This window comes from Adiantum capillus-veneris, chromosome 26, assembly GCF_014529385.1.
Source record: "Adiantum capillus-veneris isolate H3 chromosome 26, ASM1452938v2, whole genome shotgun sequence".
NCBI lineage: Eukaryota > Viridiplantae > Streptophyta > Polypodiopsida > Polypodiales > Pteridaceae > Adiantum > Adiantum capillus-veneris.
In genome coordinates, this window is record NC_140956.1 from 83176651 (window position 1) to 83196022 (window position 19372).

The 19372-nt window shown below is 42.6% G+C and overlaps 1 protein-coding gene across 2 annotated transcripts in view; it reads left to right on the forward strand.

Annotated features, from left to right (window-relative positions):
* Nucleotides 1-16515, forward strand: part of LOC147423739 (uncharacterized) — a 30324-nt gene extending 13809 nt beyond the window's left edge. The window contains exon 5 of one of the 2 annotated variants that reach the window (XM_086501279.1): nucleotides 15971-16128. In XM_086501279.1, the coding sequence (XP_086357405.1) occupies nucleotides 15971-15982 (12 nt within the window). In that variant the 3' untranslated portion in view covers nucleotides 15983-16128. Of the gene's footprint in view, nucleotides 1-15970 lie in introns of both variants that reach the window. The other variant, XM_086501277.1, reaches the window with a different exon arrangement.
* Nucleotides 16516-19372: the final 2857 nt, after the last annotated feature.

Consider the following 19372-nt stretch of genomic DNA (forward strand, 5'->3'; position numbering starts at 1 on the left):
AGTTCACAATAGAAGACACGGCCCGGCGTAGTTCCGTGCCAAGAGGTATTGGCCTTAAAGAATGACGCACCTTTCGGTATTTCTTTTTATATTAATCTGTGTGCAAAGTACAAGGGAGTCTGCGGGCACTCACACTTAGACTCTGCGTCCAGATGCTCTGAGAAGTGAGCCCCTAAGGCCACTTATAAAGATTACATAGGGTTGCTAAAAGCAAAGCCCCCAAAAGCTTCAAACTCAAAAGCAATCATCTTCCAAAAGCTTCAGCGCTAAAAGCAGCCAACGTGATTCGCGGAATTCCGTACTGTCAGGCCACGTCAACAGCGAGCGCATTTTGCGGCCGTTCGTACACAACGGAAATTGCGGAGAGCTGTACGGCAGTCACGTCAGCAGATCCTGCGCTTTACTTAGTGTCCCCAGGGTCCCCTTGTCACTTGGCCATAAGTTGGGACAACTTCAAAGGGCTGCCACGCACCAATTTGTGACATACCCCCCTCTTGAAAGAATTGTAATCGCCCTCGATTACGCCTACAAAACAGACAAAGGCCATAAACTGTCTTAATAGACACTGACTGTTAGTAGCGATGCACTAGACACAACACATCTAGCACTTGTACAAATCGACAGTCACATCACCGGACATCACTTGACATCACAGGACATCACATGACAAATCACATACAAATTCATTTCAAATCTCAGACTATGATTAATCGGCAACGTATTTAGCAATCGCATCTAGATCCAGTCGGGACCTCACAGATGTCTGATTGACTAATCCTTATTGCAATCATGTCTATAGAGATTTAAGAGACCGAAATTCTGTAGTCATTTCGTCTTTCAGTTCCTGCACTCAAACAAGTCGAGTACAAATCAATCACTTTCATTTTCGGGAATTCCAGTTCATAAAGTCATACAGCAGAATGCTGTTAGCCCATCAGTATCCCTGAAATCCAAAGGGAGACATTAGTGACTCTATTCAAAATCAGGGTAATTCGTTGACAAAGGAGTGGAGTGACTCCCCTCTTGTGCAAACCCGTTGCACTAGATTCACCATGCTGAAATCAGGGTTCTATCGGACTAGACTATGCTAAACCGAATGCTTCAAGGTAAAGTTCCAAAATATGAGGAGTATTTGCTAGGTCCTCCTCCATCCACTTCGCATCCAATGCAGGATAGTTCTTGAACTCAACCAAGAACCGCCTAATCACTTTACCTTTAATCTTTCTGTCCTTGTGTGCCAATATTTGTTCTGGAACGAGTATCTCCTCGCTTTCCTCCACTTCAGGTTGCTCATCTGGCTCCCCATCATCGGGCACATCGCCTTTTAAAGGCTTCAATAGACTCACATAAAATGCATTGTGAATCCTCAAGTATCGGGTAGCTTCAGTCTAAAGGAGACATCATTTATCTTTTCTTTTATCTGGAAAGGGCCATAGTACCTCATGCTAAGCTTTGGAAAAAGCCGCTCCTTTCCCTTTTTCTTTCTTGAGCGTGCCTTCTCAAAATGTAAGAGCACCCAATTGTCTTCCTTTAATTTCAAATCGCGACAGTGTCGATCTGCTGCCTTCTTGTGTCTTTCCTGAGATTTCGCTAAAGCCTCCTGGACCTTGGTAAAAGCAGTGTCCAAGTCCCTTGTGTATTGGTCGGCTTCAAAAATCTTACCTTTCGTGCTAAGGAAGGGTGGAACCTTCAGAGCACCTTCAATGATCTCAAATGGAGCCTTCCCCGTCGAAGAGTGGATTGTGTTATTGTAGGCAAATTCCACCAAGGGCAAATGTTTTTTCCATTGAGCCTTCTGATCAGAAATGTAAGACTTCAATAAATCCAGTACGACCGAATTTGCAACCTCAGATTGCCCATCTGTCTGTGGGTGGAAAGATGATGAGAACTGCAACCATGTGCCAATGTTCTCCCAAATAGCCTTCCAAAACAAACTCGTGAATCGGGGATCTCTGTCAGAGACTATTGTCTCAGGCATGCGATGTAATCTGAAAATCTGTGCAATGAATAGTCTCGCTAAATGATCCGGCTTGACTGTTTTCTTTACTAGAATGAAGTGAGTTTGCTTGCTAAATCTGTCGATGACAGTCCAAATGCCATCATGCCCACTCTGTGTCTTCGAGAGAGAAAAAATGAAATACATTGCAATACTTTCCCAGGGGCAGGTGGGATTGGGTAAAGGCTGTAACAATCCCAGCGCTTTATGCGTGTCAAACTTGACCTTTTAGCATACCAAGCAACTGCGTACAAAGTCGTCCACATCCTTCTTGAGTCTTGTCCAAAAGAAGTAACGCTCCACACCTTTCAAGGTGATGTCGATGCCACGGTGACCCATAAAAGGTAGATAATGACATTCAGTCAGAACCTTTTCCCTCAACGGCTGTGTAACGCACAACATCATTTTCTTCATCAAGTAGCCATCCCGTATGGAATATCCCACTACTACCTCGCCATTCTGTATTCGAGTGAATACATTTGAAAAATCTGGATCTGCGGCATACTGATCAACCATGTCCTCGAAGCTTCTAGGGTGAATCGCGGAAATAGCCAAGACTAGCGGCTTTCGAGACAAAGCATCTGCCATGAAGTTCTTCTTTCCCTAAACATGAACAATCTGGAAGTGAAACTGTGACAAGATGTTAGTCCACCGCATCTGCTTTTCCGATAGCTGCTTCTGTGACAAGAAGTAGCGTAAACTTTGATGATCAGTGAAGACCATGAAATCGGCTCCAAGTAGGTAGTGTCGCCACTGAGTAAGAGCATGGATCACTGCTAGAAGCTCTTTCTCATAAAACTGTGCTGTCAATTCTGACCTTGAAAACAATCGGCTTTCATAGGCAATCACATGGCCTTCTTGCATTAAGATCGCTCCCAGACTACGACCACAAGCATCACAATGTACTTCGAATGGCTTTTGCAAGTTTGGCAAAGCCAACACTCGTCCAGTAGTCAACTTCTCTTTCAGTGTCTGAAAGGTAGTCACCTCTGTGGGTCCCCACGAGAAAGGGACTCTTTTTTGTGTCAGAATGCTCAAAGGGGAAGCTACCTCTGCAAACTGTCGAATGAACCGCCGGTAGTAAGAACACAAGCCGAAGAAGCTTCCAACTTCATGGAAGCAAGTTCGGCAAAGCAAAGCCAACACTGGTCCAGTAGTCAACTTCTCTTTTAGTGTCTGAAAGGTAGTCACCTCTGTGGGTCCCCACGAGAAAGGGACTCTTTTTTGTGTCAGAATGCTCAAAGGGGAAGCTACCTCTGCAAACTGTCGAATGAACCGCCGGTAGTAAGAATACAAGCCGAAGAAGCTTCCAACTTCATGAACTTTCTTCAAATCTGGCCAATCAAGAATAGTCTCAATCTCATCCTGTGTCTGGGGAATGTTATGATCTACCAGTTGATTCCCTTTATCCTTTGTTTCCTTGTGCCCTGGGACTTGCGGGTAGCGTCTTTCTCTTCCCCTGTCCATTGGCACGGTAGTCTTCAGAGTCAATCATCGGAACCCTAAGACGCACTATCATCTGACTCCGCTTTCTCTGGAATCCTTTGATGAACTTGCATTTGGTTCCCTTAGTTCGTCGGAACCCTCTGATTCTCCTGAATCCTGTGATGAGCTATCAACTGGTTTCCTTGATTCATTCTCACTGGCACACTTTTGCCTTTTTGAGGTAGATACTATCGTGCCCTTCACGTAAGTCAATGAGCCGGCATGCATTCCAAATCGTTGCTTAGTCATGTCCCATAAGTCTCTGAATGGAGTCAGACTTCTGGTTTAAAGCATAGTCTTGAATCTCTTTAGCAAACCACAACAAAACCGCTCAATTTGGTCTTTCAAAGTAATCTTCCGAAACAAAGACGCTGGCAAACAAGTATCCCAAAATCTCTTGCAATAGTCATCCAATGTATCTTTCTTAGTCATTTTCAAGTGATGCCAAGTCGTGATGATATTCATCCGCACCATCCCTTTGAAGTAATATGCCGCCTGTCACTCCCTGAAATGTTCTGAGAGCCACTCTCCAAAGAAGGCGACGTCAATCTGTATATGGCCGGGTCTGTCTATACCCTTTTGACTGAGATGATGTGTCTCAAGAAATGTATCTTAGGCAAGAAAAACTCGCTCTTTTTTTTTTCACGTTTATAAGCAATTTATGCTTCCTCAGTGTCTGGAAAACCCACAAATAATTGGTAGTCTGTGAAAATCCAAAAAGTCGTCCTGAAAGCTGTCTTGTAGACGTCTCTAGAAGCAATACAGATCTGATGGTAATCACTCTTCTTATCAATTCGATAAGTAGAATTCTGAGTATATCATCGATCCTCGTAATGTGGAAATCTGTTCTGGTTCATAATTCATGTAATGGAATTTGCCTATTCAATTTGAGAATAGCGGAATTTAATGAGAGTACTTTCAAGAAATGATTTTGTGAGCATAGCGGGTAGACATAATTGAAGATAGCAACATAATCATAGCAATTAGTTAACTTGGCATAGACAATACTTTTGCAAGAGAGAGAATTTAGAGAACATGACAACAATTGAGGACCGGATTTATGTGGAGCCGGTCCCCCCTCCAATAGGCATTTGTATTATGATTTCTCCCATAAAGAGAGACTTGTTACAATACAGTCTTTGTGTTCCTTGTGACCTAGGTGATGCCATGAAGATGGAAGGCTTCATGCACCACAAACATAACATAAACTTGAAGAAAGCTTTAACTATCCCAAGCCTCAGTCCCAAGACCTCAAACACCTTCGAAGGTGGAGAGAGCTAGCAGGGAATGAGGGTAGGGAAGAGGAAGAAGAAACATTTCATAGGAGAAAGAATTAGTTCCTCACTTATCATACTCTTGTTGCTAGCATACATAATAGCATAGTAATGAAGAAGAAGGAGATGGCAAGCTTAAGCATTGAAGCATGGCTCTTGGTTGGATTTGCACTCCATAGCCAAGAGTGTTGGTGTAGGCTCTCAACCTCTACTTGCTTGGAGAGGGAGCTCTTGCACTTTGCATAGCACACAATGAGAGTGATTGTGAGTGTGTGTGGGTGAGTATACCCCCTAGGCACCCCCCTAGCTTGCTTGGGTCGACCCCCCCTTGTAGCTCATGCCTGAAGCTCATTGGACCCCTCCAGGCCTAGCCAATCACAAGCAGGAGCCATTACAAGCAACATGGGTAGCCTTGGGACAAGTGTCCCCCTTTCCCCTTTGAGAGAGAGGACTTGATAAATGCTAAAAAAATTAGATAATTCATGTAATTTATCATTGGACCCCTTTGAAGCTTAGCCAATAGGCTTCAAGCAACACATGAAGGTAACATGGGTAGGGGCCTGACATGTGTCCTTGCTGCCTCTTCAAGTTGGGGCTTCCCTTGTGTGTGTGAGTGGGTGTTCTCTCTCTAGCTCCTAGGAAAAGGGCTCGCCCCCTCTCTTGTAGGAATGATTTTGACTTTAGGTGATCAAGCACCTTACTCATCAAGCATGACAAAGCACTTGAACTAGGGGGTGTTCCCACAAGCATCTCAGGCAAGCTTCTCAAGGCACCTCAAGTACTTTAATCATGCAGCAAGTCAAGCACCTCAAGCATGGAGCCAGTCAAGCACCTCAAGCATCTTAATCAAGCACCTCAAGCATGAAAAACACCTCAAGCATGACAAGCACCTCAAGCAGGACAAGCACCTCGAGCTTGGGCCGGGTTCCCACCTCAAGCTCAGCCCTAGCTTGCTTAAGGTCAAAAGGACTTTTACACACATTTATTGGAGGTCTTCAATGAAGCTAACCCTAAGGTCTTATGCTCCATTGGTTAGCCTTGCTCTTTGATAGACCATCTCCCTTTTGGGCCCCTTTACATTGGCCCCGTGTTGAGATAGATCTAAAAGCACATACCTATATCTTAACACTTGTTCCCGTTTATTCTCCCACATTAAGTGATCAATTTAATATGAGAAAATCATTTGGGTTAGTTAGATATTAGATTTTATGACATTACCTCTCTCTTGAAATCATAGTCGTCCTCGACTATGAGGTAGAAGAGATAAAGTCTTAGTCATTAGTCAATCGTACTTAGCGGGTAAAGGATCCCTTTTTACCCTACGACATCTTTCCAAGATGGATGACTAATCCATTTGGTGCTTGGGAGACATAGCTGCCGCAAGCATGTCTGCTCTTTAGTCCATTTCATTCTCCCAAAGTAGAGTGACAAATTCTACTTGGTGTTTGAGAGACGTCGTCATCACAAACATGATTCTAAGCATGCATACTAGTTAAATTTGTGCACAATTAAAAAGAGGACTAGTCATATAAGACAAAAACATGAGTTATTTAAAAGAAATTGGTGGATCTCCTTTGTAGGGCTTAAGTAAGCTTACATGAAAGGCATTGTGTATAAGCCAATGGTTGGGCAACTTGAGTTGATAAGCCGTCTCATTGATAGGCTTCAAGATTTGGAAAGGACCATAGTATCTTTTTGCTAGTTTAGCCTAATACTTTTGATGGCCCGTAGGATTTTTGCCCGTCGTTTGCCTTAATCGAGCCTTAGGAAACTTGAGTAAGACCCAATCATTTTCTTTGAACATTAAGGCTCTTCTGTGCTTATCAGCAGCAGCTTTTTGCCTTTGTTGAGAGATGGCTCTAGCCTCCCTAATCTTTTGAAAAGATTCTTGTAGGTCACGGCTATACTCATCGGCGGCGAAGATCTTCCCATGTACTTTTAGTAGCAAGGGACTTTTAGGTCTTCCTTCTATGATCTCGAAAGGTGCTTTGCCCGTAGAAGTATGTACAGTATTATTGTAGGCATACTCTACTAGCGGTAAATACTTTTCCCATTGTGAGCGTTGATCTACTTCGGTAACATAAGTCTTGAGTAGATCGAGTATCGTAAGATTGGCTATCTCACTTTGGCCATCCGTTTGTGGGTGATAGGCCGAAGAGAAATTCAATCTTGTTCCTAGATTTTCAAAGAGACCTTTCCAGAAATTACTGGTCATTCTAGGATCTCTATCTGACACGATGGATGTGGGTAATCCATGGTGTTTGAAAATCTGAGATATGAAGAGAGTTGCCATTTGATGTGCCTTAATAGTCTTTTTGACAGGAATAAAATGTGCTTGCTTGCTAAACCTGTCGACTATTGTCCATATTCCTGTATTCCCATGGATAGACTTGGGTAATCCAAAGATGAAATCCATGGATATACTCTCCCATGGTGAATTTGGAATAGGCAATGGCTGGAGTAATCCAGGTTGCTTCCCTCTATCATACTTGGTCTTTTGGCATACTACACATTTTGAAACATACTCTTGTATGTCCACTTTTATGGTAGGCCAATAGAAATACGTCTCTACTCCTCGGAGAGTAGGTTGAATACCTCTATGCCCTGCATATGGAGGAGCATGGGATTCATACATAACCTTCTCACGAAGGGAATGGGTAACACATAGCCTATTGCCGTGGAGAAGATAACCATCCTGCAAGGTGAATGGTTCCTCTTTCTTCCCCAAAGCAAGGGCTGACATTATGTCTCTAAAGTCAGGGTCAGTAGCATACTCATCTATCATAGAGGATAGATCATTGTGAGTAGCTATAGACACCGCATTAACTTTTGGTCGTCGTGAAAGTGCATCGGCAACTTGATTGTGCTTACCAGCTATGTGAGCAATATGGAAATTAAATTGCGAAAGAAAATTTGCCCACCTCATTTGTTTGTCGGAAAGCTTGGTTTGCGTCATGAAATACTTGAGACTTTGGTGGTCGGTTCGTAGGATAAATGGAGTCCCCAATAGGTAGTGCTTCCATGTGTCTAGGGCATGTAGAACAGCTAAAAGCTCTTTCTCATAAATGCCCAAGACTCGTTCATCACCATTGAGCCTTCGGCTCTCATATGCTATGGCATGCCCTTCTTGAAGCAAAACTGCTCCAAGGCAATCACCACAAGCATCACATTGGACCGCAAATGGCTTTGAGAGATCCGGAAGCACGAGGACTGGTTGGGAAGTAAGCTTCTCTTTGAGTTTTTGAAAAGCATTTTGCTCCTTAGCAGACCATACAAACTTAACGTTCTTCTTGGTTAAGTCGTGTAGTGGTCCTGCTACTTGAGAGAATTTTGCTATGAAGCGTCTATAGTATGCACACATACCAATAAAGCTTCTTAGCTCATGTAGATTCCTTGGGTTAGGCCATGATTTTATTACCTCTAACTTTGATGGATCCATACGAATACCATCGTGAGAGATAATATGGCCTAGATATTGAATCTCTTGAAGGAAGAATTCACTTTTCTTTTGGTTGAGAAAAAGTTTGTTCTCCCTCAAGGCTTGAAAAATCACTTGGAGATGTTGCTTATGTTCCTCCAAAGACTTGGAGTAGATGATGATATCATCGAAGAACACTCCAGTGAATTTTCGATATGGTCTAAAAATTTTCTCCATCAAACGATTGAACGTAGCTGGTGCATTAGTCAAGCCAAAAGGCATGACTAGATATTCATAAAGACCAAATGTTGTGCGAAACGCGGTCTTTAAGATATCCTCATCCACTATCCTTATTTGATGATAGCCACTCTTAAGGTCAATCCTACTGAAGTAGGTAGAGCCTTGTAGCTTATCAAACAGATCTTCTACCCGAGGTACGGGAAATCTGTTTTTGATAGTGATATGGTTTAGTGCTCGATAGTCCACACACATACGGTATGTACCATCTTTCTTTTGTACTAAAAGGACTGGAGAACAAAAGGGAGAGGAACTAGGGCTCACCATCCCTTTGTCTACCAGCTCTTGTACTTGCCTCATGATCTCCTCTTGTTGAGCTTGTGAGACTCGATAAGGAGGTTTGTTAGGCGGTGAGCTTCCTGGAAGGAGCTCAATACGATGGTCATCATCCCCTCGTTTTGGAGGTAGGTCCATAGGGATATCATCGATGAACACATCTTGGAATCCTTTTAGAAAAGTAGACAAGTCTAACTCTTCTTGATTCCTATCATTTTCATTTGATGAAACATTATTAGCTTTTAGAGACTCTTTGACATAAATCATGTACGCAGAAACTGAGCTTTTCATTGATTTATCAAAAGAAAGAGGATTTACAAGTGGAATAGTGCGACCACGCTCACTAGCATCTATATACATGTTCTTTCCCCTGTAGGTGAAGTAAATTCTCCGTTCAGGGAACTTCATGTTGGCAGCCATGCGATCAAACCATGGTGCCCCTAGGATAACATCCTGATGTTGGAGGGGAGAGATGAAGAAGTCTTCTTTGTCGACATAGCTTTGGACATGAAGCCTCAACTTCCCAATCAAGGGAGTAACGGAGGCTTGTTGTCCCTTGAAAGCTGCATCAGCTATTACTATATCTCCCATCTCAAAAGCTTGAATGCCCAACTTGGTGGCCAACTCTATTGATATGAAGTTGAGAGTAGAGCTAGGATCAAACAAGATGAAGGCATCATGCTCTCTTACCTTTCCCCAAGCATAGGAGAGTGATGATCCTTTGCAATGAGCATCCTCTTTTGGAGCTTCGATGGTGGAAGCCCTAGGAGTCTCATTGCGAGTATTCTTCTTGGGGCAAGAACGATAGCCATGTCCTTGCTCCCCACACTTGAAACACTTATGGTCCTTGCGAAAAGCTTCAAGCTCTTCAGGAGAGAGTTTGTTTTTACCTTTGTAAACTCCCTTCTCCTTGGACCGATTGTTGTTGTTGTTGTTGGAAGTGCCTTGGGAATTATTTTGAGCATTGGATTTCCCCTTTGCATCATTTTTATCTTTGTTTTCCATGGGCTTGACATTACGTCTAGCCCCTTGATGGAAATTGATGCGTGAAGCAACCATGGTGTGGTGGATTACTTCGGTAATAGTACCGGGCCGTTGAGAGTTGATATATTCGGCCATCTCTTCAGGTAATCCCGCACAGAATTGTTGTCTTTGCTCGGCAAAGTCTATCTTTTGAAAGACAGTAGCTTTGAGATGTAAATCCCAAAACTTATCTACATACTTGTTGATAGACTCATGAGAGAGGAGCTTCAAGCCGCGCCATTCGGTAAGAACTTTATCTTTAGTATCGCTTGGAAGAAATTGCTTCATGATGGAAACTCGTAGAGTTTTCCATGTCTTTGGGGCTTCTCCATTGCCACGAAGGCTAGCCCACCATTGACGAGCTGATTTTTGGAAGTGCATAGCTACATGGCGTAGCTTGGAGGACTCTGTGAAGCCCTCGTCCCCAAAGGCCGCATCAAATTGCTGGATGAAGGCCAACACTTTGTCGGTAGCACCAAAGGTGCCATCGTAGGTGAGAAAAGAGATACTCTTTCCTCCCTCCTTGAACTTCTTTAGCTTTTGTGACCTTCGCCATGCAGGAAATGATTTGCAATGTCCTCCCCTCTTGTATTCTCTAGGAGAATAGCCATAACTTTCATCGGAAGAGAAGGAAGGTGAAGAAGAAGGAGAAGAGGGTGACCTCTTCCTAGCCCTTTTCTTCCTTTGTTTCCTCTCTTGCCTTTGAGAGTGATGAGGAGAAGGACTATGGGTTGCTCTTTTCCTCTTGGGAGGAGTAGGCGATCGTCTAGACCGCCTTCTTCGTGGAGCCACATCTTCAGAAGAACTTAGACTTTCATTGCTTTCTTTCTCTTTGGATTCCTCCTCTCGAATGGGAGAGAGTCTTCTTTTGGGGGTCTCTTCAAGAGGCCTCCTAAGCTCTCTCTCCTCTTGGAGAGGAAGGGAAATTCCATAAGCACGAAGTTGTTGAGTAACTTCGGCTTGCAAGGTAGGGTTGCCCATAGCTTGTTGCAACCTAGTCACAAGATAATTCACAAACATGGGAGCATCATCATTAGCACCTTCATGTGCAAAATCAAAGCTATCAATGTTCATTCTACTCTCTTGATTATTGTCAGCCATGATAACAAAATTTTATGTATGTACTTAGTGTATGCTTTGGCAATTCAAAACCTTAGTTGCCACTCCTCTTAGCCTTTGAAAATCGGCTCTTAAGTATCTACACCCACGGCTCAAAGTGGTTAATTATAGAGAGTAGAGGAGTAGGTCTAACATAGCAGAGTTGCCAAGGGCTAGCTCCTTTCGGACTTCTTATGGCTCAATAATGGTAAAGCCGTAGGCAAGTCTAAAAAGACTCCATTATTAAGTCCAAAGCTCTCGAGGTGTGCACCATCCCCCACATAGTGGGCTTAACAAAACCGGTATTAGATCCCAGTTCCACTTACTCTATTATAATTAACAACATCAACCATTTATAGGCTACTTAAGGACCTCTCTTCTTAAGCAAGAAAAGAGAAACCAAATGCTCTGATACCAATGTAATGGAATTTGCCTATTCAATTTGAGAATAGCGGAATTTAATGAGAGTACTTTCAAGAAATGATTTTGTGAGCATAGCGGGTAGACATAATTGAAGATAGCAACATAATCATAGCAATTAGTTAACTTGGCATAGACAATACTTTTGCAAGAGAGAGAATTTAGAGAACATGACAACAATTGAGGACCAGATTTATGTGGAGCCGGTCCCCCCTCCAATAGGCATTTGTATTATGATTTCTCCCATAAAGAGAGACTTGTTACAATACAGTCTTTGTGTTCCTTGTGACCTAGGTGATGCCATGAAGATGGAAGGCTTCATGCACCACAAACATAACATAAACTTGAAGAAAGCTTTAACTATCCCAAGCCTCAGTCCCAAGACCTCAAACACCTTCGAAGGTGGAGAGAGCTAGCAAGGAATGAGGGTAGGGAAGAGGAAGAAGAAACATTTCATAGGAGAAAGAATTAGTTCCTCACTTATCATACTCTTGTTGCTAGCATACATAATAGCATAGTAATGAAGAAGAAGGAGATGGCAAGCTTAAGCATTGAAGCATGGCTCTTGGTTGGATTTGCACTCCATAGCCAAGAGTGTTGGTGTAGGCTCTCAACCTCTACTTGCTTGGAGAGGGAGCTCTTGCACTTTGCATAGCACACAATGAGAGTGATTGTGAGTGTGTGTGGGTGAGTATACCCCCTAGGCACCCCCCTAGCTTGCTTGGGTCGACCCCCCTTGTAGCTCATGCCTGAAGCTCATTGGACCCCTCCAGGCCTAGCCAATCACAAGCAGGAGCCATTACAAGCAACATGGGTAGCCTTGGGACAAGTGTCCCCCTTTCCCCTTTGAGAGAGAGGACTTGATAAATGCTAAAAAAATTAGATAATTCATGTAATTTATCATTGGACCCCTTTGAAGCTTAGCCAATAGGCTTCAAGCAACACATGAAGGTAACATGGGTAGGGGCCTGACATGTGTCCTTGCTGCCTCTTCAAGTTGGGGCTTCCCTTGTGTGTGTGAGTGGGTGTTCTCTCTCTAGCTCCTAGGAAAAGGGCTCGCCCCCTCTCTTGTAGGAATGATTTTGACTTTAGGTGATCAAGCACCTTACTCATCAAGCATGACAAAGCACTTGAACTAGGGGGTGTTCCCACAAGCATCTCAGGCAAGCTTCTCAAGGCACCTCAAGTACTTTAATCATGCAGCAAGTCAAGCACCTCAAGCATGGAGCCAGTCAAGCACCTCAAGCATCTTAATCAAGCACCTCAAGCATGACAAGCACCTCAAGCAGGACAAGCACCTCGAGCTTGGGCCGGGTTCCCACCTCAAGCTCAGCCCTAGCTTGCTTAAGGTCAAAAGGACTTTTACACACATTTATTGGAGGTCTTCAATGAAGCTAACCCTAAGGTCTTATGCTCCATTGGTTAGCCTTGCTCTTTGATAGACCATCTCCCTTTTGGGCCCCTTTACATTGGCCCCGTGTTGAGATAGATCTAAAAGCACATACCTATATCTTAACACTTGTTCCCGTTTATTCTCCCACATTAAGTGATCAATTTAATATGAGAAAATCATTTGGGTTAGTTAGATATTAGATTTTATGACAATTCATTGTTTGTTTATCTTGGCCTCAGCTAACTTTGTAAGGTTGCCGGTTCGGTGGTGTACTACCATGAATCAATCATGTGATCTTCACGACGTAAAGGAGGTAACTCGCTTTGTACGCCTTCAAAGAAACAGTCAGCCTCTATTGCAGAAAAATCTTGTCGTTTCTTTTCGAGGTCAAACATATTCGACCTTCAATCATCATTCAGTTCTCTCAAGAAAAATCGAGTAAAGAAACTGAATTCATCAAGTACAATCTCTTTGCCCTTCATTTGTCAAAGTCTCTTTCTCAGCCCGATAGCCAACCACGGCTGGTACCAAGGGATTTCGAGGAGGACGTCACAACCTTCCTAAGGGCATTATGTAGAAGTCCTCGTGCCCTAAATACCCCTGGCATTGCAAATGAAGTTTGCCAATGATCTGTGTAATGGCACATCCTGCCCGGGTGCCGCTAGAATTGCCTCCGCCTGTGGTCTCCGCCTGTCGGGCGTAATTCAAGTCTAGCCGTCAATTCTTGGCTCCTCCATCAAAGAAAAATGAGGGCTTCCTGATCTTTCACTTTGTCCCAAGGGCGGCAAAGTTTTGTACTTCCGTTCATCTGATTCGGTTCGGGCTCCACTCAATGTGGAACCAATTCTGCTTTCATCTTTCCTTTTCTTCCGCACTTAGCTGCTGCTCTGTAACTCTCAAGTTTATCTTCTGGTGGTCCTTTGAGTTCTGGTCCATCGCTTTTCTGCACTCATCTGTCCTTTCGGCTTTCCTCCCTACTTGAGAGGAGAAGCAATGGCTACATGCGATCTCGAGTAAATCTTATCAATTGGGTAATTCTTCAGGCGTCTCTCAAATCTCGGGTCCCTGTAGTACTTAATCAATCTGTTCACACATATGCCAATCTGTGGTTGACGTTTGTACTCCGTTCTGGCAAACTTGTCCGAATTTTTGTTTTGGCCCAAATCTGATTCTTTTCTTCAGTTCGTGCGTCGGATTTTCAACTTTTCTTTGCCTTCCCACTGAGAGGTGTCATCTCTGTCAGATTCTTCACTAGAACCCATGTGTAATCTGGGATTCTTTATGGCTTTATGCCCTGTAAGACAGAGCGATGAAGATGGGAGCGCGCCCGATGCGCGATGTATGAAGGATGGGAGTGCCTAATAGAAGAAGAATCTTTTTGTGCTCTGATACCACTGTAACTAACTTGGACACCCCAAGTCTAGATTCTACCGCGACACAACAGAGATTCACTTTAAAACAATTCACAAAAGAAGACACGGCCCGGCGTAGTTCCGTGCCAAGAGGTATTGGCCCCAAAGACTACCTCCCCTTTCGGTATTTCTTTCTATATTAGTCTGTGTGCAAAGTACAAGGGAGTCTGCGGGCACTCACACTTAGACTCTGCGTCCAGATGCTCTGAGAAGTGAGCCCCTAAGGCCACTTATAAAGATTACATAGAGTTGCTAAAAGCAGAGCCTCCAAAAGCAATCATCTTCCAAAAGCTTCAGCACTAAAAACAGCCAGCGTGATTTGCGGAATTCCGTACTGTCAGGCCACGTCAACAGCCAGCGCGTTTTGTGGCTGTTCGTACAGTCAGTGGAAATTGCGGAGAGCCGTACGACAGCCACATCAGCAGATCCTGCACTTTACTTAGTGTCCCCGGGGTCCCCTCGTCACTTGGCCATAAGTTGAGACAACTTCAAAGGGCTGCCACGTCACCAATTTATGACATCTTTGGTTAGCCCTAGCGATTGTGGGAGCTTATCTAAACATCGTCTCTAGCAAGGCAACACCAAGCGGCAGTTTGGAGCATATCAGAACACTCTGCAGATTTGGTACACATCGAAAGGCGACGTATTCAACCGTTATCTGCAGCTGCCAGTCGGCAAGGACGAGGCAAGCACTTATTATAGGGTGAGTTTGTTAGCAGTTTTTTGCATGCTTCTCAAAACGCCAGTGCAGAAGGCAGCAATACTGCACTTTTTCGCTAGCATATCATAACACCACAACAACTCAAGGCATTGGCAGTTTTGCTAGACGGTGCCGTTATCTCACGCAGCGTTCTGAAACGCTCAAAGTTAGCATTGGCGGTTACAGTCACAAGCAAAAGATCTAGCACTTCTTTGGGTTAGCTTATCGACACTTTGGACAGCTTCTCAAAATGCTGCTACCATTGCTTTGCACCCGACAGTCAGGAAGGAGTGGTGACTATTGGGAATTACTTTGTGCTCATCTTCATGGATGATGTCACCCTTGGCAAAGGTAGAAGTAGTAGATGCAAGGACAAGCTAGTGGATTGTGCATAAAATTTTTATGAGAGATCGTGCGAAACGGACGAGACAAATTTGTTTGACATCAAGAGAGAAAAGTAGTGTCCATGATGATTGGTGTCGTGTCATGCCAATAAAGAAAATGGTTCCACACCAAGAAGTCTTCTACACGGATGTGTATGCCATATTTGTCAAATTAGTGTTTTTTCTTGTCAATCAGATATAGCTAACAATGAGGCAAGTGATGCAGAATGCGAAGATGTGCTTCAAGAACGTGGTACAAAACTTCAAAAATTTGTTTTTCCCTGTTCAATGTCCAGATTTGTTATGTTTTTGTCAATTGTCAGTTGTCAGTTCATCGTCCAAAGTAAATTGTATAGAGACAGTACCACATATAAGTGGTAAGACCTCCTAGATTATCAGTTTTTTCTCAGCCTATTGAACCACTTCTCATGAGGTTATTGGGTAAACCTAAACCCAAGGTTTGGAAGATGGTAGCTACTTAAACCTACACCCTGTGTTTGAAGGGGGGTTCATTGTTATGTTTGAAGGGGTGTTCATTGTCATAGCAACAGGTTGGTTCTGGTGAACTTTAGTTTTTATATTGGGTTAGCCTTGGTATTTCTTAATCTTGGTCATATGTTTGTGTGCGTGTACGTGCAATTATGAACCACATGTACATGAAGTGCGCATGCCCCTTAGCACAGATATGTATGGCCTTTCAGGTGGAGTTGCAATGTCATTAAGTACAACGTTTGTTCCAGATGTGACATGTCAAATGTCACTCACATAGTGTTGTGCCATCTTTTACTTGAACAGGTACAGTGTTGACTTCGGTAACTCTGATCTGGAAAAACTAAAATGGATTATAGACTACTTGGAGCCTACAAAAGCTGAAGATTTATTGCAGTTAATGGAAGGTGAGTTCAAAATTGTGTACGAGCCTTATGACTGGAGTCCAAACTTCTAATTTTTGCACAAGCAGATGTCAGAAATTTAGGTGATCTATCCATGGCCACTTTCACAATTCAAGATAAACCTCTTCATTAACATATAGCTCTTCAGAAGGTGTGTAATAAGGGAGCACTTTCTTCATTTATTGATTAACTTACGCAGTCCAAAATTGAGATCATGTAGACGGGGACATTCTCTTTCAGGCAAATATGGCTCTGCTTGTATATTTTGGATATGCCATTCTCTTCTCTTCTGCACAAGCAGGAGAAGATGACCTAATAACTGGAATCATGTGGGTCCTTCTCATATCATCTTATTCTGGGCAGCACATCAAATGTGCTTGATTACAGGTTTTGTAAGTGTGCGTCTTTGAAGGGGATAAGCTTTAATTTGCAGTTTTGCTGCTGAAAGACCGTCTCTGTTTTCTAGAAGTTTGTTTATGTCAAATCAAGAGATTCTTTCTGACATGTAGATGAATGACATCCTTGTTCAACGCCGATCATAGTTTCCTACGACATTAAAACTCTCTTCTTCTTCTTCTGCTAGTATCAGTTTCAGTCAGCTTGAGCTGTAGTCTTTAATTTCAGTTCAGATTTTCCTTTTTCTGAAGGACATCGATTCTACATATATTCATTGATTTGACTCATAGGTGGACTTTGGCCTTTCAAAGACGTCAATAAAATCTCTCTTTCTCTTCCAACAATTTAGCATGTTATAGTATCTTTCAATGCCATTTAGTCTTTATCTTTTTGATGAACTCAAGACATTATCAGATTTACCATTCTGTAACTTTTTTGGTTTCATAGGTCACTTTGGCCTTTTGAAGACGTTAATATATCGAGGAAAGTAGTGGCTAAAGAATTAAAGGAAATGTCCAAAAGTGGCTCAATAGCCAAACCGAGACGTAGTGACACTATTTTTGAAATATCTCACAATAGAGGTGATTTCTAAGAACAGCCTACAACTTGGATCCAACGCGACGAGATCTATAATTTTTGTGTTGAACACTTTTTGAATGGAGGGATGAAAGAGGGTGAAAAGCGCAAATTACTGTTGTACAGAAGGCTAATCACAACCTGCAAAGCAAAGCTTTTCTCTCTCCCACAAAGATCTTTATAATAGATACTATGCTCTCCTACGGTTCTCTTCGATCTCTTGCATCTATGGCATCACTTTCATGTTTTAATCATGTCTACTAGCTTTTGTAGCAACATTTTTTCTCGCCAATTATCCTTACCAATCCCAGAGAAGATGAAGTTATTATTCATACATGAGTTGTGCATGAAATTTGGAAAGTAAAACTCTTCCAAAGATAAGCATGCCATTCCGGTCAGCCGTTCCGGCCCTCAATACTATGTCATCGCTCTTTAAGTTTCCACTTATGATTATGTGATTGTGTTATGAATTTCTTATTTTGATTATTTTCAAGTGACGATCGCAATCGACTCCTCAAATTTAAAATTTGTTACTATTATCCTTCTCTTAGTATCGTAGTGAGCAAACAATTGATAGTAACTTCATTAGGTAGTGTAATGGAAATGGCCTATGAACATTGAGAATAGTGGAATTAAGAGAACTATAATGAGCATTTTTATGAGACTACTTTGATAACATAGAGGGTGACTTTAATTAGCGGTAGCAACATAACTATTATACTTAATTAACTTGACATGAACAAAACTTGACAACACTCTTGAAGACTGGATTTATGTGGAGCCGGTCCCCCCTCTAAAAGGCTTTTGTATTATAATTTCTCTCATAAAGAGAGATTTGATACAATACAAGCTTTGTGTTCTTTGATATTGATGGTGCAATGAAGATAGAGAGCTTCATGCACCACACTTATGCCCATAACTTAGCTAGATGAATATCCTCGGCCTCAATTCCAAGACCTCAAACACCTTCGAAGGTGGAGAGCTAGCAGGGAATGAGGGTAGGAAAGAGGAAGAAACAACATTCATATGAGAAAGAAATAGTTCCTCACTTATCATTACTCTTCTTGCTTAGCATAGCATAATATAGAATAGTAATAAAGATAGAGATGTCAAGCTTAAGCATTGAAGCATGGCTCTTGGTCGGATTTGCATTCCATAGCCAAGAGTGCTGGTGTAGGCCCTTAACAAGCTTGGAGAAGGAGACGGAGGTCTTGCACTTTCACCAAGTGAGAATGAGCATGTGACTCTGTGTTGAGAGAGAGTATACTCCCCCAAGCACACCCCCAACTTGTTTTGGTCGACCCCTCCTTGTAGCTCATGCTTGCATTTGATTGGACCCCTGCAAGCCTAGCTAATCACATGCATAGTGCATATCAAGCAACCATGCTAGCATTAGGATAAGGGTCCTCCTTTCTCCTTTGAGAGAGAGGACTTGATGCTTAAACAATTAATTTAGTTAGCTAAATCCTCATTAGACCTCTCTGAGGATCAACCAATGGGCTCTAGGCACTTTGGAGAGGAGCTTGACATGTGTCCTTGTTGCCTCTTTAGACTAGGCTTGCCTTCAGTGAGGACGTGTGTGTGTCTCTCTCATGCCCCTACTTGTAGGGATCGCCCCCCATATGTAGGGATCATTGTTGACTTTTAAAACACCTTAAGCCCCTCAAGTACCTTAGTCATGAAGCACCTCAAGCACCTTAGTTAAAAAGCATGACAAGTACCTCAAGCTTGGGCAAATACCCACCTCAAGCACATTCCTAACTTGCCTAAGGTCTTAGGGTCTAAGGACTTTTAACACTAACCTTTGGAGGTCTTTAATGAAGCTAACTCTAAGGTCTTCCAAGCTCCATTAGCTAGCATTGCTCTTTGACAGACCATCTCTCATTTGGACCCATTGACTTTGGCACTGTGTCGAGATAGATCCATAAGCACATGTCTATATTCTAACTCTTGTTCCCGTTTATTCTCCCACATTAAATGACCAGTTTAATATGAGAAAATCATTTGGATTAGTTAGATATTAGATTTTATGACATGTAGAAATTGATAGTAACTACTTAATTAGGTACCTTCAAAGTACCCTATTACACTTCTTATGTTGGACATAGTATTTAGCAAGGCTAATTTCACTTTTATTGTTTGCTATTAGAGGATTACCAGAGGATGGAGAATTTTCAGTAACTGCAAGTACTTGACGGTAACACATACTCAGACTTTGTCATAGAGTGCAACATACCGTTGCTTCTTACTTGCCTAAGATAATAAGTAGCAATTGAGAAGAAATAGTTTCCACTTGTAGAGTGCATATATACATAGGAGCTAGCCCAACCCA